Genomic DNA, 27,303 nt, shown 5'->3' on the forward strand with positions numbered 1-27,303 from the left:
TAATAATAATTATCTTCCTATGCTTAATGGAACTAATTTTAAGGATTGAAAAAGAACTTATTTATAGTTTTAGAATGTATGGATTTAGACCATGCACTAAGGGATGGACAACATGCACCTCTCACTAAGGAAAGAACTCGAGATGATTAAACAAAATTTGAGAGGTGGGATCGTTCAAATCTCACGAGTCTAATAATTATGAAATGCAACATTCCAGAAGTCTTTTGGGGCACAGAATCCGAAAGGGTTACTATGGTCAAGAATTTCCTTTAACAAATTGAGGAACATTTTGCTAAAAATAATAAGATTGAAATGAGAACACTTCTTAGTATATTATGTAAATGCATCATGTTGTCTCAAGATTAAGGGCACTTAAGATTGAGTTTTCTGATGATGTGCTTATGCTCATGATTTTGTTAACGCTTCCTCCACAGTTTAACTAATTTAAAATTAGTTACAAGTGTTAAAAGGAGAAATTGACTCTTAATGAGCCCATTTTTCATTGTGTGCAAGAGAAATAAAGATTAAAAATAACAAAACTAAAAGTGCTCACTTAGCCACTACCCCTAAGGATAAGGGCAAGAAAAAGAAATTTGAGAATGAAGCTGTTAAGGGTCCAGTTCAAAAGAAACAACACATGATTCTAAGAATTGTTTCTTTTGTAGCCAACTTGTACATGTGAACAAAAATTGTGCCAAATATCACACATGGCGTGTAAAGAAAGGTATTAATTTTACTTTGGTAAAGGTTTTTTAGTTTTAGTACCTAGAAACACTTGGTGGATAGATTATGGTGCTACTACTCACATAAGTATTTCTATGCAGGGTTGCTTAGGGATGGCAAAACGTGTCATCGTGTCGTGTTCGTGTCATATTTTATGTGACCTGCTTTTATATTTTGTGTCAAGCGTGTCGACCCGTTTTTTGACTCGTGTCTAATTATCTCAACCCTAACCCGACCCGTAAAAAATTGTGTCGTGTTCGTGTCGACCCACTGTAACCCGTTTTGCTATTATTGAAGCTAGAATTGTAGAGAAAAATAATAGATTTAAGTTCCATTAGAAATCTTATATACATTTATATAGTTTGATATATATAATAAATTTCTTTTTCTGATGAATAAGGATCATTGTATTGCTCACTTACCAATTACATACACCAATTACAACTCATACATGCTTTTCACATACTCTTCTTGCAATTCTATTTTGTACATCTTCTCATAAACCATTCTCTATCTATAGCTTTAGCCTTTTTTAGCATTACATGATAAATTCTATATTGCAAGTCTCCCTTAATTTTCTGTACAGTATGCCGAATACACCACACTTTTTGATTCCAAAGAGCATCATTTTGGACCCTCCAAATGTGGTAAGCCGTGGCTACAAGTGCAGCATGAAATATTTTTAATTTCATGTTAAAGAAAATTAAATTTAAATTTTTTTAACTTAACATTAAATCACTAAATATATATTTTTATATAATTATATTATTAAGTTTTTATTTTATTATATTTAAAAAAATCGTGTCAAACGTGTCACATTTGTGTTAAGTGGGTCGTGTCGTGTTTGACCTGTTTTTATTTCGTGTCAAGTCGTGTCGACCCATTTTCGACCCACATCTAATTTTCTCGACCTGAACCCGTAAAATTCGTGTCGTGTTCATGTTCGTGTTCGTGTGCCATGTCGAACCCGTTTCGGCACCCCTAGGGTTGCTTGAGCTACCGAAAGTCAAGTGATGGTGAAGGACACATCTTTGTGGGTGATAGACAATCGATAGAAATTGAAGCAATTGGGCATTTTAGATTGTTATTGAGAATTGATTTTTATTCGAATTTGAAAGAAACTTTCGTTATGTCGTCTTTTAGACAGAATTTAGTTTTTATTTCTTTGTTGGACTATTTTGGACATTGTTGTTTATTTAGAAACAATCAGTTTACTTTGTATTTAAATTCAAATGTTATTGGAACAAGTTATTTGAATGCTTATGACAATCTTTATTTGCTAGAAATAATTGCATCTTATAATAAAACCTTCCATGTGGAATCACGAGGCACTGAACACAAATTAAATAAAGAAAAACGTCATTATGGCATAAACGCGTCATATCTCAAAATATAGAATTGAGCGTTTTGTATCTGATGATATTTTAAAGTTTCTTAACTTCACAGATTTTAATGTTTGTGTAGATTGCATCAAGAAAAAACAGACCAAAACTAAGAGATTAGGTTCTAATAGAGCTTCAAAAGTCTTGGAATTGATTCATACTTATATTTGTGGGCCATTCCCTACGACATCTTGGAATGGTCAATAATATTTTATATCATTCATAGACGATTGCTCAGGTTATGGGTACCTATATCTTATTCATGAAAAATCTTAATTTGTGGACGTGTTCAAAGTTACAAAGCTGAAGTTGAGAATCAACTTAACAAAAGGATTAAGAATTAATGTCGAATCTAATCGGGTGGTGAGTACTACGGTAGATATGATGACCCAGGTGAATAACGTCCATGACCGTTTGCTAAATTCTTAGAGAAATGTGGTATTTTCCCACAGTATACCATGGGAGGATCACCTAGCATGAATGATATTGCTGAAGAATTAAATAGGACTCTTAAGGATATGGTAAGGAGCATGATTGCTCATTCTAACTTATCTAAGTCCTTCTGGGGAGAAGCATTGAAAACATCAACTTACATTCTAAATAGAGTACCAACTAAAGTAGTTGCAAAGATACCTTATGAGCTTTGGACAAGTCCGAAGCCTAGTCTAAAGTATTTCCACATTTGGGAATGTCCAACCGACCTTATAGGCCACATGAAAAGAAATTGGACTCCAAAATAGTTAGCAGCTACTTTATTGATTATTCTGAGCGATCTAGGACTACAAGTTTTATGATCCCACAGTCATAAATATTTTTGAGACGGGAACTACAATATTTTTTGAGAATGTTAAATTTGGCGGGAGAAATAAGGTTAAAGACATTGCTTTTGAGGAGAAAATGAATTCAAACGTAGTTTCTATTATCATTTTTGATAACGTTCAGGCTTTCACACTTGTCATTGATTAAGAAATAAATCTGGAACCTCAACAAAATAAAATAAAGTATGATACAAAATTAAGTGACCAAATAAAGTGTGAAAAAATGACAAAAATAAAGTATGATACAAAATTAAGTGACCAATTATGTTATGGATATCAAAAAGGTATTAAATTTTCATGAAAATTGTGTAAATACTATAAGTTAATTTATAATTTATTGAGGGGCCAAATTATAAATACACAAAACCCATTCTATAATAAGCATATAAATAGGTAGTGGTCTCTAAGAAACACTAGAGTTTTCGTATTCTCTCCTTCCTCGTTAGAAAAAATACATGAAAAAATAGTGTATCTTTAGAAGATCATAACCTTCCATGAAATCTCCATCAATATATGACTTCAAGTTAATACTTTCGCTCCTCTCGTTATCATCTTTTTTTTCTTTGATTTAGCAAAAGTTCTATAAATATAATTTAGGGTTTTCTATATTAAAATACTTTTAGATATATGTTTATATTTCTTGAATGCTTTATAAATCCAAACAATTAGTCGATACGATACTTGGTCATACCACGTGATACAATATTGTATTGAGTTGCACTCTTCGAGTTAGTACCAAACTCCAATAGAAATAATCTTAATTTTCTCTCATTTCATCATTGATTCTCTATTTGTGAAATGGCTTTACATATTCATACTAACTAGGCAATACTAACAATTACTAATTGGTCTTTATACCCTTTCATGTAACACTCTCCAACCCTTCAAAATCACCTTGTCCTTAAGGTGGTAAAAATAAAGAAAAAAAAAATTGAAACTAAAAGGGAAAACAACATAAAAATAAAAAACTAATTTAAGCTCTGCTTTCAACCCAAATGATAATAAGTCTCTCGAGCCCATTTAATTGTTGGACCAATCAAGCCAAGGTTTCTATACAAAGTCCAAGCCCAAAAATCCTTAGGTTACCAATTTCTTCTTGGGATAATTACATAAGAAACTATTTTTTAAGAAAAAAAATTATATTTTTATGTTTAAAGAAATTTTTTTTTTATATTTTTACAATTTTTCATAAAAACAATACGAAAACAACAAAAAGACTACATAAAAGTAACAAGAAAATATAACATCTAAATAACATTAAAATAACAACAAAAAATAACATACAAATAACAAAAAATCAACAACAAATTAATAAAGAGTACGACATAAAAAGACCGTATTTTTTGTAAATAAAATCAAAAAAATTATAAAAATATTTAAAATTCCGTGAAATCGTATTTTTGTAATTCTGTGAGCCTTCAGCCACGTTCTTCAACTTTTTTTATATTGAAAACTTGAAACAGCAGCCTTTGGCAATCTTCAATCTTTGTCATGATCATGCCTTTGCCCTTTTTCTCTTTGAGATTTCCAATCTTCAACAAATCAAAAGAGTATTTATATATAAACCATTAAAATTGGCTCAACACCGTCACCCTTCTTCTCAGCAACCATCATTTTCCTTTTCTTTCTTTGCAACACAAGAGCCAAGGTGGTCATCCAATGGCTTTCTCCTATTCGGCGCGACCACGATTCCCGCTGCCCGCCAGTAACCACTCCATCCCGTCCATTGTCGTTCAACTTTGTTTGTCATCTTCGATCGATATCCAACGACGTCCACAATCAAAGATCCACCTCCATTCTGACTGCTGCGTGTGGAACAATTCCCATGGTGTGCCACCATCAACACCGAAAACAACATCTCGTATGACCACAGTATGGTCCAAAAATGCTCCACTGACAGTACCATACATGGAAGAGGATCAAATTGCCCGATCTAAGGGTGGTAAAATTGCCCGTTCCAAAATCTCTGATGGAGCAAAGAGCTTCTCCTCCAACTTCAGCGACCTACGATTCACTCTTGGCAGTGCTTCCCTGCCATATCGGATGAGACCCAAATCAATAGCTATGTGTGAAGCTTCCTTAGGAATATCCGATGGATTCTCACTTTTCACTAATTCAACAGGGTCATCGTTGGGGTTATCAACCTCTGTAGAAGTGGTTTTAGATGAGGAATCCGGCAATTAATGCCTCTGTCGATGGGCAACAGCATTCAAATATGGCATCTAATTCCTTTAATTGAGCCTTAAAACGTCATGAAAACGAATTCAACAAGCTCTTCATCAATCATAGTGACACTGAGATTCTCTCAATGAAAGTACTAATGATACAATTGTATTGTATTAGGTTGCATTCTTTAATCAATTTTAATTCTAATAGAAATAATCTTAATTTTCTCTCATTTTATTCATTAATTCTCTATTTGTAAAATGACTTTACATATTCATACTAATTACGCAATACTAATAATTACTAATTAATCTCTATACCCTTTCATGTAAGACCACCAATATTACATTATATGTGTACTTTCATAGTTATTAAATTTCACAACAAAATTCATATTTTGATAACATTAATTAGTTGCTTTGGTTTTATTATATTAAAAAGGATGGATTGCAAATGCAAGAGTCAAAAATATAGTCGTAGGCCACTATGTAGAAATCGAATGTAAAAAATTATTGTGTAATAATAATAATAATAATAATAATAATAATAATAATAATAATAATAATAATAAAAAAATCAGTGTGTAAAAAATACATATTCTACATAAATATAAAAAATAAAAACTGTTAATTTTTTTTAAACCATTTGGTTGTACCAACGATTCTTGATATTAACCTCACACTTTATTGTGGATAATGTCCCACATGGAATAAATAGTAGAGAATTGAGTCATATATAAGAACATGAGCTACTCCACTCATTGCCAATTGGTTTTGAGATGCAACCCCATGATTCTCAACACACCTGAAACTTAATATACCACATAATTAGAAATAAAATATCTATATACTTTTAATATATTGTTCTCCCAAAAATATCTTTACATTTCAAAATAAAAGTCTCTCTTTCTCTCTAACTCTCTCACTCTAGCTAGCTAAGTCTTAGTGTTTTCACCGAGAAGCGTCGAAATCTCTTTCTCTCTAACTCTCTCACTCTAGCTAGCTAAGTCTTAGTGTTTTCACCGAGAAGCCCCGAAATTCACGAGCTCAACCACCCTGAAACTCCCGAAATCCCAACCCATCACTAGAGTCCTCAACCCATCGCTCGTTTTCTACATTTTTTTTGTTTTCACGATGTCGTTAAATATCGCTAAATTACAATATCGCTAAAACACATTGTTAATGTAGCTAAATCACATTCAAATTTTTACGATGATCAGCGATGTTTAGCAACATACTTTGTCTCATATCGCAAATACATCGCTAAACATCACTAAATACGTAAAACATCATTAAACTTCATCACTAACCTCATGTTTGGTCTATCATTGCAAATATATCGCTAAATATCGTAAAAAAAACTAGAAAATTATAGAATAAAAAAACAAAAAAATGCAAGAAATTCAAAATTTAATTTTCGAGCAAACAATCAACGAAATACAAATATCAATGTGTAGATATGTTAGAGCAAGAAAATGAGAGGTGTGTGGTGGTGAGCGGAGTGCAGTCGTGAGCTGTGCACTATGGTAAGTTTAAGTGGTCTTTCATGGAAAAGAGAATAGAGAGAATGAGAGAATGCGGAAATTGAAATAAGAGCGGTTTTTTTTTAAGTGTAGATAAAATAATAAAATATTTTTGTTATAGATTTGATGGGTAGATTAATTTAAGTTCATACATTATATTTAAGCATGGTAACTCAAATATTTTTCTGTCACAAATTTGGTAACAAAATCAGTGTGTCATTTTTCTACACCCAAAAATCATGAAACTCGAATATAAACAAGTCTAAACCTGTAAGCCCACCCAAATATTAATATAATAATTATTTGTAATAAAAGAAAAAGCCTGAACTTAATCTTAATTCACTGTACTAATACTTTTATTTTTCTAAGAACATTTTTTTTTTATCAGTGGTAGGAAAAAAGAAAACTAAGCTACATGTATATTATTATTTAGGAAAATTATCTCATATACTAATTTTTAATTTTTTTTTTTTTTCAAATTAACGTTTTGGGTTCTCAGGTAGTTTTTTAAGTGATTTCTATGTAAGTTGTTATACAGATTTTGGTTGCGATTTACGTTGCTCAATTAGATGCTATAAAGATTTCTATGTAGATTTTTGTAAAAATACAAAAAAAAAAAATAATAATTTAAAGTGTAAAAATAAAAAATTTTATTATTTATTGCTATTCATGGAGTAACCGCAATGTAAATATTATTTTATTTATTTTTTCATTCTATTGAATATTCAAGATTTTTAAGAAAAACAAAAATTGAAAAGAGTTCAGATAGTAATTAAAGCACAACCACAATAGCTTCAAGACGTATTCACGTTTTCAAATTAGTATAGTTTTCTTGCACTGCAAATAGAATCTATTGAATCCAGTAGACATTTCTTTTAACGTTAACTTAGAAGAAATCTATTTAAACAATATTAGGATTTGGGTGCAATGCAACAAACAAAGTACGATGAAAAGAAATAAAACAAAAATACGTGGGGTCTTTGTTACAAAGAAAAGACATGCCCGTTATTTCGAAGCTATGAGTGAGTGTTTTTATTGAATTATTGATTTTTTTTTTTTTGAAAGGATTGAATAATTATTGATTTTGATTGATGAAAAGATGCATTAATATATGATCATAAGGATGAAAAAGTTAATCATAATTCCACCAACTGCAATTATTGCAGAACCAAAGCACAACACCATAAATTTGTAATAACTAACAGTTGTACCATGCATTTATTTTATAGACACTTTAATTAAATAGCTCCTAAATATTTAATACTACTAATTACTCAATTATTGGGCATCTCTTTCTTATATACTTGACTTAATAGTTATAGCTTGCTTTTAAAGAGACAGCTTCATTAAACCAAAAACAACTCAAAGTTAAACCATAGTTACAGCTTACTTGAAAAACCAATAAAAAATTAATAGAGCAAGTAAATTACCAATAGAAAATTGGTTAGAATTGAATGCTTAGTAGTAAATTACCAATAGAAAGTTTTTCTTTTACTTTTTAAAGTGGATACATATTAGTTGATGAGTTGATATAACTGTTAGTAATAAATAAATAGGATCCATCCACTGTCCACGTTACCCAACCAATTAAAGAGGGTTCCCTCTTCTCTCACAAAGTATTTATTTATTTATTTATTAAATCACACTAAACTAAACATAGTATTTATTTAATTATTAAAACCTTATTATCAAATTATTGGCTTGGTAGCTACCCATAAAGAAGTTTTATACTTAACTATTCAGTCTATTTGTTAATTAAAACCAAAATCCGTAAAAACAATAATAAAATGAAGACCACAAATCATTCGGACATAAACAACACACAAAATAATAAAATATAATTGGATTTTAATAAATTGGTAAATGCTATGGTATGATTAAATTTATAAATAATAATAATAGTAAAATGAAAATTCCATATAAAAAAAATATTGAAATGATAGCGATTTAATCCTTGTTTTTCTTAACAAACAGTATTCCATGGCATAATTAAAAAGAATTAATAAATGTATGGCATAAAATAAAATAAATAAATAAATAAAAGAAAGAGAAGAAGTCAAGGACTACTCATTCTTCTTAACAAAGAATAATATCTCTACTAATGAATATAAATAACCAACTATACATTATAATATTAAAGCAGAATAAATAGTGAGTATAATTATGCTCTTTAGAAAATTATTGTAGGTCCGACCTATATAAATTTTGGCAAATTAATTTCTATTCTAATTATATAAATTTTTACAAGTTCATCCGTATATTTTTTTTTTTTTGAAAATGGAATTTATTATAGATAATCAACTTGCATCCGCAATTACAATATCTCGTAAAGAGGAGGGAGCATTATGCCTATAGAAAGTTCGATCTGACGAAAAACAAGACCCCCTAGCAACATAATAGGCGACCCTATTAGCAGAACGATTAACAAACTTAATTTGAACATTATTTAAAGTAGATAAAATTAAACGACAGTCTTCCACCAACAAACCAAACTGAGATGACATATGAAGAGTACTAGTTATTGCTTGGACAACAACTAAAGCATCAAATTCAACAACCACCTTATCCCAACCTTTACCCTTGATCCAACTCAACGCTTCCTTGATACCAATTACCTCAGCAATTTCAGGAAGCACACAGTCCAACCTACTTCCTGAAACAGCTTCAATAAGAGTACCATTGCTATTCCGAGCCACCCAACCATAGCCAAACTCCTGTTGCGCTTCAAAGATGGCTCCATCGACATTCACCTTAACATTATCATGATATGGTTTAGCCCAAAGATTTCTATTAGTTACATCACCCTTAGCAAAATAAGCATGAGGCGACTCAAAGTTTGCAATCTTCCAAGTTGCAAGGACTGATCTTGCCGACTTCACAAGTTCATCCGTAAATATTATTCTTTGATAAATTTATCTATAAATTTTTAGTTTTTTGGTAATTTTAAGTCCCTACTATTAAATAGTGGTTTTTTTGCTTTTATATTCTACATTCTTTAATTTATGTTTTACGATAATTTTAAATATATATTTTTTTTATTTTAATTTTAATACTTTTCTAAGAATATATATTTTTTTTGCAAGTATTTATGTATATTTAATTATTTTAATCATATATGTATATTTTTAAATATGTGAAAAATAAAAATAAAAAATTGAGCATAAATTAAAAAAATCTTAAAACAAAATTTACTAAGGTAAAAAAAAAAACACTCTTCTATTTATATGTATTCTTTTTTAATTTATACTCTTTTTTCAATTTTTTTAGAATATTTTAATAACTACATATAAATAGATTATTTTTTAATATTAGACAATTTATATTTATATGAATTTTTGTTAAAGTGAAAGAGTAAATAAAAATTATACATTATTTTATTAAAAAAATTTAGAAGAAATTTTGGAAATTAACACAAAACAAGAAAAAAGATAACAAAACTATATATTATTATTTAGAGTAGAGATTTTATAAGGTTACCAAAAAAATTCAAAGTTTGGGACTAATTTATCAAAAAAATAAAATGCAAGGACCAATTTAACAAAAATTATTTTATTTAGGGACCTAATAATAATAAGGACGAGGAACGAAGTAAAGGTGGTGACAGCTACCTTCCTGGTGTTTATGAATATGAATGAATCATCATATTGTGACAAATTCACAAACAACAGCTAATAATTTATACTTTCCACACATATGCCTATATAGAATGGTGGGTCCCGTGATATGTTTCAAACAATAATAATAATTACATATATTCTCAGATAAAAAAATTATATAAAAAATAGTCCTCTTTTCAATTTTAACTAAAAAAAATAACAATATTACAAAGATATTTTTAATTGGTCAAATAAATAAATATACAACCTAAATAAAAAAATATTATACAAATATCACTTATACACACTTTAACTTAGGATCCATGCTTCCTAGGCAACCATCGAGCAACCCAACGCAACCAAAATAAAAATTCAATCAGAAAAAGAACCACCATTAATTCTGGCGACTTCACCTCAGAAGACAACCAGAATAAATTAAAACAGGGGTTGTTCCTAATTCATGAAAAAAAAATTGGAGAAAAACTACTACGAAACTATAATTCAACCAGAATTCTAGTTTAATTTGCATAAAACTAATATCATGGCTTCAATTTTTAGATCCATGAAATGCAGATCTCAAAAAGTTGAATTGGAGTTCTCAAACAATACTATAGTAAAATGTTTATCCTAATGTATTTTCGTTGTTTTCTAAATTTCTAATGGTAAATCTGTTCATATTAAATCACGAAAAGACATGTAGACAGAGTTACGTACGTGGAAACACTGTTTTGATTTTTGATGTTTCATAACAGTTGCATAAATATTTTGCTAACAATTATTTCTTCACATATTACTATTAAGGTACAAGTAATTATCGATCAGTGATAAAAAAATACTGACAAATAATTTCTTATACATACACATTCACATTTTTATATTTTTTAGTTGTAATTAAGTTGCATGTTAGTTGGCTCGCAATAGATATAACTGTTGCATTACAGTTTCAACAGCAACCCACTATCCATGTTTCCTGGGATTGAAACCTTCGTCTGATGCAACCTTCGGTCAACTACCCAGCAACATTCGTCTGATGCAACCTTCAATCAACCACCCAGCAACCTTCGTCTGATTGAAACTTTCGTCTGATGCAACCTTCGGCCAACCACCCAGCAACATTCGTCTGATTGTGTAAGTGATAGTGTAAGAAATATTTTGGTAATTAAAAACACATAAAAAGTATAAATATTATCTACACATTGTAAATATATTTTTGTAAATAAAGTGTCAATTTGTATTTTCCATATGATAATTTTAAAAAAATTATATATCTAAATTTAAATAAGAATAAGAGTGATTAAACTAAATTAAATAATGATAATCATTGTTATCTTAGTGATTATTTCGATTATATAATATTCTTAAGGCTGTAAGAATCTTCAGGCTTATAAAAATAAATGCAAAACTTTAATAAGTTCCGACCAAGTGTTATATCCGAAAAAGAAAAAGAAAAAGAAAAGCATCGATCAAACCAAAAGAGAATAAAAGGAACAAATGGTTTTCTAACAAAAAAAAGATAAAGAAAAAGGAACAAATGGTTTTAAATTATGGGAAATTTTTATTATTTAATTAATTAATTTAATAATCAACTTCGTCTTCAAAGTAAGATTGTGTTAAAGTTGGGGTTTGGTACTTTTATTTTCCCCAAGGCGTAATCATTTGAAATATATATGATAATATGAACCAATCAATTAACTTTAATTTAAAACAGAAAATCTAAACCAAATAATGCGATTACAATATCTCAAACAAACCCGAGAAATCTCAACATGACAATCCTTAAAAAAATAAACTCAATCTGACAAGAAGCAAAAAAATGACAATAATTTCCATTACTTAATAAAAGTAGTTAGACATTACAAAATAAATTTTTAACTAGGAAGTAAATATCCACTTAGCCATATTATAGGCAACAAAGTTACGGTCTCTACTAATGTTAATGAAAATACAACTCACAAAAACAGGAGAGGATCTAGTACAAAAAGAGACATAATTCTCAAGCACCCAATGAGACTCCTTCTTATTAAGAGCGTTGATAACAACCCTCGAATAACTGTTAATGATAATAAACTTAGAGCCAAGGTCCTTCGCAATATCCAAAGCCTTGCAGCAAGTCGTCGCTTCCCCACATAACGCATCAGAGAACTCCAATCTAGTTGTTTGAACCCAAATCACCCTGCCAAGATGATCCCTTGCAACTACTGCAATATACATGCTATCCAACCCCACTCTAACATCACAATTCAGCTTCAGCCAATCCTAAGGGGGAGGACACCAGACATCCGCCAAACTCGGAGATAGGCAAGGGAACAGAGAAGCATGGTGATCTGTAAAAAAAAAATATGAATCAAGTCAATACACTTTTTCACATCAACCGAAAACTTATTGTGTACCTTATAATTGCAGATCCGCCAGATGGTGTCAACTATTAACGAAGCATAAAGAAAAACCTCTTATGCATTGATGCCTTAGTATTTAAGGTCCCAAATGAATTTTATCCAGTCCCACATCCGAATGTCAGTATCACAGATATGAAATATACCCCAAGGAGAAAACCGCCACAAGTGAAAAGCCACATTACAGGAAAGAAACAAGTGTTCAAGAGATTCATCCTCTGTCCCACAGAGGGGGCGGCTAACATCCTCAATTGGAAATTTTTTACTGATCTTTGAACGAACTGAGATTGCCATGGACATGATACACCACCAAAGAATCTTTTGTCTCTTTGAGATTTTACTATTCCACAGCTTTTTCTAGAGCAAAGAGGCAACCTCACAATGAGGTCCCCCGTCTAAAGCTTGAGCTAGATATGCCGATTTTCACGTGAACCGACTATTACTTTTCATTGTCCAAACCCATCTAATCTTTGCCCTGACCAGAAGGGTTACCTCCTTTCAAGATTGTAGAAACAGTCTCTTGGTCAAACAGACTGTTTAACTTAGGGATATTCCAGTTGCCACTATCTAACAGAAGATCAACAACTTTGCTCGCCCCATTAGTAGAGGAACCATTAGAACGAGAGAAGAAATCTTTCCTAAGAGTGATCCAAGGGTCCTCCCAAATATTAGTATCCCTTCCATTTACTACCAATTTACATGCACCTTTTCTTAAGATAGAGTTGGTTCTTACCACATTTTTCTAAAATTATGAATCTGAATCTTTAGAGGTACAATTAAGGAAAGACTTTCCTTTAAGGTATTTAGCTTCTAGGATCCGGCAACAAAGGGATTGGTTTTCAATCAAAAGGTTCCAATCCCATTTTGCCAGAAAGGCTTGATTCATTTCTCTATTTTTTTCGGAAGCCAAGACCTCCAAAAGATTTAGGAAGGCATAACTTGTCCTAAGCTTTTAGGTGGAGCCCATAATAACCCTTTTCGGAGCCCCACCAGAAATCACGAACCATACCATCAATCTTGGCAACAGGGCGACTCGAGAGCTTAGTCGTTTGCATAACATACGTGGGCAAAGATAAACACACAAATTTACTAAGGGTGGGACGACCCGCTTTTGACAACGTCTTTGCTTTCCGGCCTTGGAGTTTAGATGTGAGGTTATCCAAAACAAAATTGAAGTCGACATCCTTTTGCCTAGATCTGAATAAGGGTAACCCCAAGTATTTGATATTACCTTCAAGGGATCCTAAACCTAGGACTGCCTTGATTCCTCTTTTCATGTCCTTGGAAGTATTTTTACTAAAGAAGATAGATGTTTTAAGTTTATTGACTTGCTGGCCAGACCAATTACAAAACCTCTCAAGGCATTGCCAGTAGCCTTTAACTTCTTCCATATTAGCTTTACCAACCACGATAAGATCATATGCGAAGAAAATATGTGAAAGAATAGGGCCTCCCCTACTGAGTCTAATACCCTTGATATTACCCTTACACTGGGCATCCTCCAAAAGTCTTGAAAAAATTTTTGTAGCCCAAATAAAGAGGTAAGGAGACAGGGGGTCGCCCTGGCGCAGGCCAGAAGGCGTATTCTTACAAAATTGCTCTCCATTTAGACAAATATTGAGGGATGTGGTAGAAATACACTGGTAGATCCAACTCCCGAATTTTTGAGGAGCCCCATAATAGGAGAGCACATAATCAATAAATCTTTAATTCAGTCTATCATAAGCTTTCATAAGGTCAATTTTTATGGCAAAAAAATCCTTCTTTGCCTTTTTTCCTGTTGAAGGAGTGGATAATTTCTTGTACTATCACATTGTTATTTTGAATATTTTCACCTGGAACAAAAACAGCTTGAGTAAGACATATTAGGGACGGTAAAATAGGCTTAATCCTATTGGCAATGATTTTGGAAATGACCTTGTACATCACATTACACAGAGAGGTAGGCATATAATGGTTGGTTCTTTTCGGGTTTTGGACCTTGGGTATAAGCACTATATTCGTAGCATTTACACCCTCATGCATAATACCCATCCAAAAAAAGTCAGAAACTGCTTCACAAAAGTCCTCACCCACAGACCCCTAATAATGCTTGAAGAAAAGCACATACATCCCATCAGGGCCAAGAGCTTTATTTTTACTCATGGCAAAGAGAGTACGACGAATTTCCTCATGAGTAAGGCCCTTAACAAGCTCCGCTTGATCCACATCGGATAACCTATCCTGAATAAGGTGACCACAATTAAGGTCATAACCATTATCCCCTTTAAAGAAAATTCCTTTAAAAAAGTCAATGAACTCATTACCAATTAACTCACCCTGGAAATCCAAATATTATCTTTATTCAAGATACTCTCAATAGCATTCCTTCTCCCTCTGATAGCGGCCTAGAGGAAGAAAAGCTTAGAGTATTTATTCCCTTCCTTGAGCCAATTTACCCTGGCCTTTTGTTTCCAATACAACTCTTTTCTCTCATAGGCCTCATTGAGAGACCGACGAATGTCACTCTCGGAATCCCAATTTCTAGTTCCCACGGGTAAACTCTGAAGAGAGTTGAGTTTCCTTTCCAACTCTTTATTTATGGTGTCAATTCGACCATATTGAGTACTATTCCAGTGCGTAAGAGCGACCTGAGTTGCTCCAATTTTCTTGAAGACCCTGACGAGAGCCCAAGAGTAAATAACTGAATTCCAAGTATAGATAACCACCAACTTGCTCTTATCGTCCGAGTCCAGCATTCTTCAAACTTGAAGCTTTTTTTAAAGTTTTCTTCCAGGCCACCGATAAGAATGAACAAAGGTCTATGATTAGAGTTGTAAGTCTAAGAGGAGCTAAGGACAGCTCTCGGGAACAGCCTAAGCCACACCCCATTAACTAAACCTTTGTCAAGAGCATATTTAACATGGTTCATACTAGACCGGTGATTATCCCAAGTAAGCTTATCTCCAGGGTATGCATGTTAATAAGCCTCCAAGAATTCACTAAGCTTGAGATGAACGGGATAAACTCGTCCCTTCCCTTAGAACCACCACATTCCGAAACACTGAGCACAAAATTAGTGTCCCCCAGAATTAGCCATGGGCCACCAAATCTATCCCCAATCTTTAAGAACTCAGCCCAAAACATTTTCTTAGCATGGAAATAAGGGGGACCGTACACACAAGAGAGAAGCCAAGGATGTGAAGGAGGATCCGAGTAGACAAGACCAGAAATATGGTTTTGGGAGCAAGAAATACATTCATACACAAACTCGATCTTCCAAGCTAAAATAATTCCTCCTGCAGTACCAATAGCCGACACATGGATATTAAAGTAAAAATGGAGGGAATTAAGACTACGTACTAGAGAGGTAGCATTAACTTTGAGCTCGTTCAGAAAAACAAAGTGTGGGGAGTGCGACCGAATTAGAGACTTCAATTCACGAACTATAGAGGTCTACCCTAACCCTCTAAAGTTCCAAGCGATGCCTCTCATGCCCCTTAACAATCCATAAGTAGAGTCAATACACGAATAATTTCACAGATAAATACACGAGCGACTCTGAATTATGGAAATATTTATATTTGAGTTGTACATTTGGATTGGACTGTTAAGTACGGTACAAAATTACCACGAGTTTAAGAAGCACGATTAGGAGACAACACGAAAAAATAAGGCAAGGTTATGTATATGTATATTAAGTGAATTGTTTTATTTATTTATATTTTTGCTACTCACTATTGAGAAGATTACATCAACGAAAAATATCAAGCAGCCAACGAAGGATAATTCGAGTTAGACACGACAATACAACTCGAAATTACTATAAAATAAACGGATTTGAGTTTACTTTAAATGAGTTTGGATCATACGGGTTGACATAGCTGATCCTTTTATTAAATGGGTCATTTTCGGGTTGACACATCTAATCTAAAAATGATATGATAATGATTTATGTAAGAGTAAACACTTTTATATTTATTATATTTATCACATATAAATTATATTTTTTAGTTAAAATAAGACATAAACATGTTAGATTGCTCATAAAAGCGTCATAAAAAATTATAAACATGTCAATAAGTTGATACGTTAACAAAAATTAAATATAACTCTTTATATAAATGAGTTAAGTGGGTCGGGTCAAGTTATATCCATTTGAATTTAAGTTTTAGTTTTCGACACGATTAATAAATGAGTCAGGTTTGGATTTACCATTTCCTTGTAATATCTAAGTCTTGACACGAACACAATCCATAAACACGAATTGTCACACTAAGCTAACCATAGTGATCGATAGTCAAATTTGCAATGAAACTCTTATTCTTGAATAGAAGTGTTTATCAAAGCTTACACTGTATAAATCCCACATATACCGTACCATATTGTAGCAAACTATGCTACTCAACTTTAATAAATTAATCTTTTACATAATTAATTTTTTATGTATATTTTTATATGTTTGCTCTCACAAAATAAAATTTTTCATTTTTGCCCTCACATATTTTTATTTTTGTTCTTATAAATTTATAATTTTTTTATTTTTATTTCACATATTTTCATATTTATTCTATAAAAAAATTATTTTTATTTTTATTCTCACATATTAATTTTTTTTTTATAATGATTCTCACATATTTGTCGATGTCCCTAAAAAATTATATTTTTCTATCCTATAAAAACAATATTTTTTTTATTAATAGGTCATTTTTGCAGAATTTTTTTTCCCACCCTAACATTTACTGTTGGTTTTTTTTCTTTTTTTGAATTAAACGTTTATATATTACAATGCATAACCTGGAACTCGAACCCAAGACCTCCAACACATACGCACTCTTCTATGGCCACTTGAGCTAGTCTCAAGTGGTTCATTTACTGTTGGCTTAAGCATTGTAGAACTTTTTTTACAGTGTAAATGTGAATTGATTTTTTTTTCTTCAAACTATGTAGTAGTAGTATGATGTGATCTACGATATAGAATTTCATAAATGTGTCTTAAATCATACCGCACTATTAGAAAAAGAAAAATATATACTAAATTTTATTATAATATTTAGTCATTAAGTTAGTTGGTAATTTGTGTAAATCTCTCACAATGCATGTTTATCTTACTGTCTTTTCCTTTTAAGAATGGTGGTCTGTCACCCTCTCATTAGATCAATGAGAGTCGTAATTTTTATTCTGAGTGAAATTTCTCTAGCTCAGTGGTCTAGTTTGTGGATCCCTAGATTGTTATTAACTTTTTGTTCTATGGATCAATCTTTCAGTAGGGTTGTCTTTGGCTTGATTGGTTTTGTAATTCCCTTTTATTCTAGTTTGAATTATTGAGGTATCTCTATTCAATTTTTATTAAAAAATCTTTGATTAATTGCCATTGATAAGTGTAATTTACGATATGTTCATTCAGGATGAAAATTGTATTCTTTACATTCTTGTGATGTTTTTATAGTTGACTACTTATGAGTCTTTAAATTGAAGATATTTTTCTTTTTTACATATTTATTATGAATGATTTGGTTAGTATATTATTATTGATTCTCCTTTATAAACTATACTAGTGGAGTCTCACCTGCTTCGCACGTGTGGCATCGAAAAATATCTAAGCACAACTATTTTTAAAAAAATAATTAATATTTTATTTACGAAATTTATAACATTATTAAATTGTATCCTCTAAAATATACATCACGGTGACAAAATTTTGTAAACTCTTCTATTTACAGAAATATAGTAATTTTGTTAACTTTTGTTCTTTTATATCGTTTCACAGCTTATGTATCGTTGTAAATTAATTACTTTTCTCATAAACATTGACCACTACTAAATTATATCTCTTCTTAAAAAATTAATTAATTTTTTTTTCTAATAATTAAAAAAAGCCAACCTAAAATATATTATTGTTGATTTAGATAAGAAATTTGCACCTTCATTTCTTATGTTTTGAGAATAGCAATTTAGTATGTAAAGAATATGAATATTATTGGTAATATGAAGAAATTTAAATCTAATTTGTTTAAGTAAACTTAATTGTTTAAAGAAAGAATTTTAAATAAAAGATTACAAAATAATTTTTTATTTTTTAAAGGATTGTAGAAATATATTAATTTTTAAAATAATAGTTATTAGTTATTGATATTATTAAATTTTTTTAGTCTTACGTTTTAATTAATGATATAATAGTATTATTTTTAAAATTGAATATTATTTTTAATACTAAAAGAGAATATACGGTTTTTTTTTTTTTAAAAAAAAGAATAATCCTAAATCACAAAATATATATATGTGTTATCTCAATTTAATTATATATACACATAATTCTCTTTTATTATATTGTATGCTTATTAATATATATATAGGCATGGTTATATTAATAATAATTATTAGTAAAATTAGCTTAAAAAAATAAAGAAGCATTATTTATTTAAAAATATACTTATTGATAGCAATCCAAAAAAAATATAAGACAAAATGATCATTTTTACAAATATTCACAAAAGATAAAATGTTAATTAAAGGGGAAGCTTAGTTTAGAAGAAAAAGAAATAAGTAGTGTACATGTCTCAATTGTTTAGTTTAAATTTTTTATAATTGAATATATAGTGAAGGCTAATTGTGTAATTTAATTAGTGAAAGCCCAAAAAGTTATTCTCACTTTTATATAGGTTATAGATGTAATGAATTATGTCCCATTTACTTGTTAATGGAAATTTCGTTTAACTTAAGAAAAAACATTGAAGTATTATGTAAAACTATAAAATAGGTAAACGGAAAAAAGGAAAGAAAGAAAATGTCTAACAATGTTTATGCTTAGTTGTCTAAACATAAAAAGTAGAGAAAAATAAATACGATTATTGATTCCGTATTCCATTTATTAATTTTTAGTAAGTTTGAGTCATGAGATAATATTATGCCTTATATATTTATAAATATTCATAAAGTCAGTTTGATGTTATGAATTGTCTCAAATAATATTATTTTGTTTAAGAAAACAACCGAAGAGAAATTATAAGTGCACCCTTTTATAATAAATATACTCTACTATTAAAAAAAAATTAAAATAATTTTTCTACACATTATATTATATTTATTTTAATTTTATTTTATATAAATATTTTTAAATTATGTATATTTTTTAAGAAAATTTTACATAATTTTTATCATGTAAAATATAATTTATTTTTATTTAATAAATATATTTTTTAAGAATATAAATTCAAAAAAAAAAAAAATTTACAAAATTTAGTAAAATTAAAAATACAAATTTTATGTAGATTAAATTATTAAAATAGGGTGAGTACAAATTTTGGGTAAATAAAAATTAGGGACTTCTATTTGTACCCAATAAAATGATAAATATACTTTATTATTAAAAAAAAATATAAATTTAAATAATTTTTAAAAATTACTTTTAATTTTTTTTTCACATTATTTTATATTAATTTTAATATTTATTTTGATTTTATTTTCATAATTTATTTTTATTTAATAAGTATATTTTTTAAAAATATGAATTGAATTAAAAAAATTTAATATAATTAAAGATATAAATTTTATATAAAATAAAAATTATTAAAATAAAGTGTTCTTTAAATATAATTTTCCATAAAAATTTCCTTCCTTAATTAATTGTATACCGAAAATACCCTTCTACGACGCTAATAGTACTAGTAATAATGAGTTGATTCAAAAGTTAATTAATGCTACGCGACAAGACCCAATCAAATAAGTATTAATTTCATGGAGATTGGTGAGGGAGGTCAAGACTCAAGGTCACAGTCTCTCTCAATCACCGGCTCCGCCCGTAACCCGTTGCGGCGATTCCCGAGTCTTTGGCTGTACGACGAGTACGAGCTTATAATAAATCGCCGACTCGGACGAGTTGTACGGTTGGTCTGACAGTTAAGACAGCATTTTCACGGAAGTCTCTTCTCTCTTTCCCCCTCTCCTTTGGCTTCGCAGATTTTTTTTGCCTAAAGAAGAAGAAGAGAAAGCGCGTTAGACTTGAGACCTGGCCATGGACTACCAACCTTCGTCTCTGACTTTCTCTAAGAAGCTCTCCAACGGCCACAGTTTCTCCGGAAACACCATATACGACGGCGTTTTCGCTGCCCCGTCGAAGTTTAGTGCTCCTAATTTCTCGACTGGTGTTGAAGATTATCGCGAGATTTTTGGTGGTTCTGAAGCTTCTCTTGGCTCATCGATTCCTTTCCTTGAACTTCCGGAGCTTAAAGAGCCGAAGATTTCGGTTGACGTTCGGAGCTCGAACCTTGACTATTCTAATATTTTCGGTGGTTTTGGAGATTCAACTTTCGCAGTGCCTTATGAGGAATTTTCTCGGGAAACGAACAAAAGGAAAAAATCTGAGCGAGCAAGGTATGTAGTGTGCAGTTACCAGTACTCTAAAACTTTCATTGTTTCTTTAAACTAGATTAAAAAGAAAAGTTGCATAACACTGTATTTCCTTATTTTAAATTTGAATACGAAATGTCAAATTTCTTCGATTTTTGAATGTGATCGATATGTACATACACACATATATATTACTTCTCTAGCTTGAGTGAATGGTTATGGAGGAGTACATCAAATATTTGTTTACATTTAGCAGCAGAGGTCGATCTGTGCTTTTCATAAACTTTTCTCTCTTGGAATCAAGCTTATTATTTTCTTTTCTAAATTTCTTCAGGAAAACTTTTCTTGTATAAATTTTCACTTGTATATAACTTAAGTCTTTTCGTTTTTGCCATTTCTATTTGATAGTTTTCTTTTTCTTGTATATTACGTAATGTTATCGAGTAGAAATGGACAGTTTCTTTTGAATTAGAGTCACAACTACCAGAGGTAGAGATTGAATGGAATAGTGTTTGTTATTTTGTACTTTTGACTTTGATTTCTAATTTTCATATATTTTTGCAAATATGCAGGACACCAGCTCAAAGATTATCGCCTCCAGAGGCTGCAAAAGAATCCAGTTGCAACGAGTTGAATCATGATATGGCAGGGGAAACAGTGCATCAAGTCAAGAAATTCAACGTGTCATACAATAAAATCAACAATGGCAATGCAAATGGTACACTTGGGACAAATGGAACGACTTATATAGCTCAGCTCCATGCTGTTCAAGGGTATGCACGTTTAATTGATGAAGATGATAAGCCAGTATTCTCAGAGGTAAATGGTACTGTCCCAAAAGCCAATGTCTGTGAGGGGATAACAGAAGGAAATAATGTCAGTAGAGTCAAGAGAGTTGTCCCAGCAGGAGAGACTGGAAAACAGACTTCTGTTAGTGGTGCTGAATTTCAAAATAATTCTAGCTGGTTTAAGTCTCATCCAACAGATAAGTTATTTGACAAAGATGAAGTTAGACCCGAAACTCTTTGTTCAAAACCAAAAGTACAGCATTGTTCAAGCCTGCAAGCTAACATTAATATAGGCAAGGGTGAAGGGATTTTTAGGACTGATACTCCCGAAGGTTCTTGTGGTGCTGATTCACCACCATTTTTGTATGAGGAAATAGACAAGAATTCTGTTGCTGCTACCTCTGCAGCTGCTTTGACGAAGGCAATAGAGGAGGCTCAAGCAAGGATAAAAATGGCAAAGGAGTTAATGGAAAGAAAGAAGGCTGGTATGCAAAATCGTGTGAAATTGAGCTCTAATGAAAGAGTGAAACCCGAGGAAAGAAAGGAGGATATGGTTGCTAACAAAGTAAACAAATTGAAAAAGAAGAAGAATCATGAACTATGCGAAGAAGTAAATGTTCCGTTGCATGTTTCTTCCAGGACAAAAGAGAAGAACCCAGTTGGAGCATTTCAAGTAACTGCAGACTTGGAAGTTCAGGAAGAAGTTAGGCTTTTCAAAGAGATTGATAGGGAAGCTACACCATGGGAGAGACCATCAAGTCAAGTAGATCATAGGTTGGAGGAAAGTGAAGCATCAGATGCTACAGAGCAGTTTTACGAAGTTGAGAACACAGGTGAACATTGGTCTACAACCATAGATTTGAATATTCCATCGTCTGTTTCTGCTATGACAAGAAATCAAAATGCAATGGGACCAGACATTGAAGTTCAGGAGTTTGTTTCAAGCACCAAAGAGTCAACCAGGGAAACACTTTCTAATAGCCTTAGATCAAGTGAAGGGGATCACAGACAGGAAACTGCTGAACCATTAGAGGCAGCAGAACAATTTTATGAAATTGAGAACTCTGATAGAAACTGGATTACTTCATCAGAATTTAATGATGTGAAGGAGAAGAAAAGAGAGCAGGAACCATATGAGAAACCACAACCATTTGTTGAGGGACCAAAACCAGCTGAAGAAGAAAATCACCCAGAGAAATTTAATGAAATAAGTAGACTTAATGGAGTTAGTGGAATATCTGACTTTGGAATTGGCGGTGGTAAATCAATGCCAGGTGTCAATGTTTTCGATCTTGAGAAAATTGATCAGAAGCAAGTTGCCCGGACGAAGGGAGAAAATGAGAAGATAGCTCAAGCATTACATGAGAGCAATCAATGTGAAAAATACCCAATAGAGTGTCTGGAGGATGTCGATCATATGAAGAGACAATCACCAACACGGGATTGTGTTGAAAAGGATAAGAAAGAAGAGGAAGTCTTCGAGCCCAAAGAATGTGAAAAGGAACATAACAATCCCTATGGTGTAGAAGACATTGGCAAAAGGTTCGTTAGCAGAGATAACGGGGAAGAAATAATTGAGAAGACACAATTTGAACTTCATCTAGGGAAAAAAATTGCAAACATACTTGTTGGTGATGGCAAATCAGAAGGAAATGATAATCTTGGAGAGACAGGAGGAAATGAGAAGATACTTCAACAGGATGCTTCTCACGAGGAAGTCAATGAGAACAGACAAGAAGAGACTTGTCAAAGGGCGGAGATGGAAAATGTGGAAGCAAAAATTGATCCAAGTCCAGGAGATGATGAGAAGGTGAAAACAACTCTAGAGGAACAGTGCAACCAGGGAAACAATCTCAGGGCAGCTGATGATCTATGCCAACTGGACAAAAGTGACAACTTGAGTAAATTTCAGAAATCTACTTCACATGCAGAAAATGATTCTGTTGAAGTATCCGAAGAGGTAAGTGATGCTTTCTTGGAACCAAATGTAAGTGGGAATAAACTAGAATCTATTGAAGAGAACTATGACATGGGGGACAGATATGTACCTGAAACACATGGCTTTTCACTAGGTCTTGAACTCACCAAGATAGTGAAGCCAATGGAAGATAAGATGGAGAGTACCTTTTTGGACAAAAATGATACAGAAAATGTAGATACTTTTGCCATTAATTTTGTCCAAAATCCAGACGATCAAGATGCCTCACAGTTTGAGTTAGTTTGTAATTCAAAACTGTATGTTGAAGAAGTGAATTCAGAAATGGACAAAGCTGAGGATAAAGAATCTGATCTTGGCATGAGTCAGGAAGATGACGAGAGTAGCACTGAGACTGAGGGTAGCGATGAGCAAACATGGGCTGAAAATGGTATTACTATGAAAGCATCCGAGTTATCCGATACTTCTGAAGGAGAAGGGATAACTATAGAGCTAAATGAGGAGCCAAGGACAAGCTCGAGTACAGAAAAAGATCAGGAATATCAAGAAGCCCCAATAAGTGTGGAGGAGAAAGAAAATAATAGTCAAGAAACCTTGCCATGCCAAAGTATGGAAACCAATGAGGAGACTCATCGATCAACTGTCACTCCGAAAGAGAGTGAAACCAGTGATAGTTGGCAAAAGGACATGAAACTGGAGAAAGAACACCTGAGAAAAATAAATGAAGCAAAGGAAAGGGAAAGAGCGAAAGAGGAGAGGATGGCTGTTGAAAGAGCAATCCGTGAAGCTCGTGAAAGGGCATTTGCTGAAGCCCGAGAACGAGCTGCTGCAGGAAGAGCAGCTACTGGAGCTCGTAGAAAGGCAACAGCTGAGGCACGGGAAAGAGTTGGAAAGACTTCTGCAGAGCCTGATAAGGAAGCCAAACTTAAAGCACAACGTGCTGCTGTGGAGAGAGCAACAGCTGAGGCCCGTGAGCGTGCTCTTGAAAAAGCCATGTCTGGCAAGTTTGCATCTGAAGCAAGAAAGCAGAATCCACAACATAAAGGATCATCCTCTGCAAGCACTTCAAGATACCCAAATTCTTCAGATCATGGTAATAATAATGTTCTGAAGTTAATACATAGAATAAAATATATTGGCTTACTATCATAATATCATTTTGAAGGAGACTATAGTCACATATTAAGCTAATTCTTATATTTTGCTTAACAGTTTCCAACACTGCTGAGAGATTTGATGGAACCACTGACGAATCAGCTGAGAGGCATAAAGCCAGGTCAGAAAGGCATCATAGGATAACAGAACGTGCGGTATGTTTATTGACCCCTTTATACTCAAGCTTACAACATTGAAACAAAACAAGCATTCTTCATTTTCTTCTTTTGTCTCCAGGAAAAAGCTCTTGCAGAAAAGAATAGGCGTGATCTACTTGCACAGATGGAGCAAGCAGAGAGACATGTAAATTTTAATTTCTGTCTTCTTAAGGAACTTTTCGCTAAAGACTGCTTAGGCTTGAAGTGTTTCTTATCATCTCAAACTAATTTTCTTGTGGCAGAGATTAGCTGAAACTCTTGATATCGAGGTCAAAAGGTGGTCTAGTGGGAAGGAGGGAAATTTACGTGCATTGCTGTCAACACTCCAATATGTAATGCCTAACCTTCTATCTCTCTATGTAGATTCAATGCATATATTTGCCTTTACTAATGACATCAAAATTTTAATGAGGGAGCCTGTCATTTAGAATTTGTAATTTTGCAAAGATGCGAAACAAGTTTGAGTGAAAATGACTTTGAATTACTTATACAGTTTTTTAGTGTATCACGTTATGATAGACCAAAAGAAGTTGCGGAGAATAAATAGAATATTATAGATTTTGGTTATGTTATATTCTTCTAATTTGAATTTTGTTATGGCTAGAAATTATCACAAAATTTATTTAGATGTTTCCTTTTGTGTAGATCCTTGGACCTGATAGTGGTTGGCAGCCAATTCCTCTGATAGACATCCTTACAGCTGCTGCCGTGAAGAAGGCTTACCGCAAAGCTACACTTTTGGTTCATCCCGACAAGCTGCAGCAACGGGGTGCAAACATTCAGCAGAAATACATTTGTGAAAAGGTTTTCGATCTTTTAAAGGTGAGTTCCTGTGTTATGACTTATATATGCATATATATATTTTAGTATCATTATCAATTTGGAGAAGCATTATTAGCTTCATCTTGGCCTTGAATATTTTCTGCCTTACATTGGTGTCTATAGGAGGCTTGGAATAGATTCAACGTAGAAGAACGGTAGAGTTTTTCTCCACCGTCATTATGGAAGAACGGTACCAAAATTTGGGTCTGAATAGCAAGCACGCATGGTCTGATTCTGAATAGTACGTAACATTTTCATCTTGTTGGCATTCTTTCACCCATCTTTTGCAGCTTTAGGATTTAGGCTGTAATTTAAGCGGAAAATGGGGCTTCTATTATTTGTCATCGGATAGTCTGAACATGTTACATAAAATATATCTTTATATACTATATGTATAAATGTTTATTTTATTTCTGCGTATGACTATCAATCCGTCCGACTACTCCATAATCGCATTTAGAAAGAAATTAACTCCGTAATCCTCCTTTAGTAATCAAATTAATAATTTATAAGTAAATATTATTTCTGGATATAAAATTACAGATGTTCATGTGGAGAAGGACGATCCTGAGTTTTAAGTGCTACAAATATTTGCAATTCCTAGCAGACAATTCTTATCATCATTTCATGTTTGTGTCGATATGATTATAACACGACAAGATTAAGCCAAACTTGAGCATGATGCGATTATTAAATGTGTTGAAAATTTGAACACAAATATAACACAATTAATTAGCAAGTCACACGACGCACGACATAGCATGACATGACATGATTATGAACACATTAAAAAGGAAATTATGAAACCTATGGCAATTACAAAAACGCATAATTATTCAATGTCACTCAAATTCATTTATTTTCATTTTTGAGTCGTGTCGTCGTGTTGTGAGGACACGATAAAATTGGTTTTACTATTATGAGATTAATGAAATTGAAATTATTTTACATAAAATCCATTTCCTTAAAAGTAAATCTGCATAAGAAACAAAAAAGCAGAAGAAAAGAATTTTGTAAATACTTTTCTCTAACATTATGTTGGGTAATTTACGATGTGGTCCCATAATAACTAAATTTTAGTATCGTTATTTTAAAAAAAATAGGTTTTAATAGTGCCATCATCAATATATTGTTTTGCTTCAAAAATTAAACTCATATGAACATGACAATAGCATCATATACCAAAATATCGTTGTAGCATTGTAGGAGCATTGTTTTTTTCCCCGACAATTAAATTTTGAAGAGACTATTGCTGAATCATCACAAGTGCATCGTGTTTTGACATTAAAAATAAAGTTGTCAAGGGAAGCCTTAATGTTGCATTACAGGAGTATCATTTTGTTCAAATTATTTTTCGTCCTCGTATCATTTTGTTCAAAGTAAAAGTGTTTAGGTAAATTATTTTTCATATCCATAAATTAGCATCTTAACTCTTAAGTTAGAAAGTTTTGAATTGGATTTTCATCATAAAATATTAACAAAAAAATCATGGTTGTTTTCATAGGTGATGTTGGGA

The 27,303-nt window shown here is 32.0% G+C and overlaps 2 protein-coding genes across 2 annotated transcripts; one reads left to right on the forward strand and one right to left on the reverse strand.

The window, feature by feature from the left end:
- Positions 1–8,908: 8,908 nt before the first annotated feature.
- LOC133032410 (uncharacterized) lies at positions 8,909–12,894 on the reverse strand. Its single transcript, XM_061106344.1, has 4 exons — positions 12,747–12,894; positions 12,480–12,531; positions 12,161–12,380; positions 8,909–9,484 (listed from the first exon to the last, which is right to left on the reverse strand). The coding sequence occupies exons 1-4, from the start codon at positions 12,892–12,894 to the stop codon at positions 8,909–8,911; spliced, it is 996 nt and encodes a 331-aa protein (XP_060962327.1).
- Positions 12,895–20,280: 7,386 nt separating this feature from the next.
- On the forward strand, positions 20,281–26,201 carry LOC115701035 (auxilin-like protein 1). The gene is made up of 7 exons (XM_030628721.2): positions 20,281–20,952; positions 21,501–24,745; positions 24,865–24,962; positions 25,045–25,110; positions 25,208–25,297; positions 25,611–25,787; positions 25,911–26,201. The coding sequence occupies exons 1-7, from the start codon at positions 20,594–20,596 to the stop codon at positions 25,944–25,946; spliced, it is 4,071 nt and encodes a 1,356-aa protein (XP_030484581.1). The 5' UTR covers positions 20,281–20,593; the 3' UTR covers positions 25,947–26,201.
- Positions 26,202–27,303: the final 1,102 nt, after the last annotated feature.

This window comes from Cannabis sativa, chromosome X (assembly GCF_029168945.1).
Source record: "Cannabis sativa cultivar Pink pepper isolate KNU-18-1 chromosome X, ASM2916894v1, whole genome shotgun sequence".
Taxonomy (NCBI): domain Eukaryota; kingdom Viridiplantae; phylum Streptophyta; class Magnoliopsida; order Rosales; family Cannabaceae; genus Cannabis; species Cannabis sativa.

Coding starts and splice junctions, on each gene's coding strand:
- LOC133032410 (XM_061106344.1), bottom strand. CDS start 12,894: ATGGCAATCTCAGTTCGTTCAAAGATCAGTAAAAAATTTCCAATTGAG. Junction 12,532..12,746: donor GTGGCGGTTTTCTCCTTGGG/GTATATTTCATA, acceptor TTTTTTTTACAG/ATCACCATGCTTCTCTGTTC. Junction 9,485..12,160: donor CTAGATCCTCTCCTGTTTTT/GTGAGTTGTATT, acceptor GAACTTGTGAAG/TCGGCAAGATCAGTCCTTGC.
- LOC115701035 (XM_030628721.2), top strand. CDS start 20,594: ATGGACTACCAACCTTCGTCTCTGACTTTCTCTAAGAAGCTCTCCAAC. Junction 24,746..24,864: donor CCCAAATTCTTCAGATCATG/GTAATAATAATG, acceptor TTTGCTTAACAG/TTTCCAACACTGCTGAGAGA. Junction 24,963..25,044: donor ATAGGATAACAGAACGTGCG/GTATGTTTATTG, acceptor TTTTGTCTCCAG/GAAAAAGCTCTTGCAGAAAA.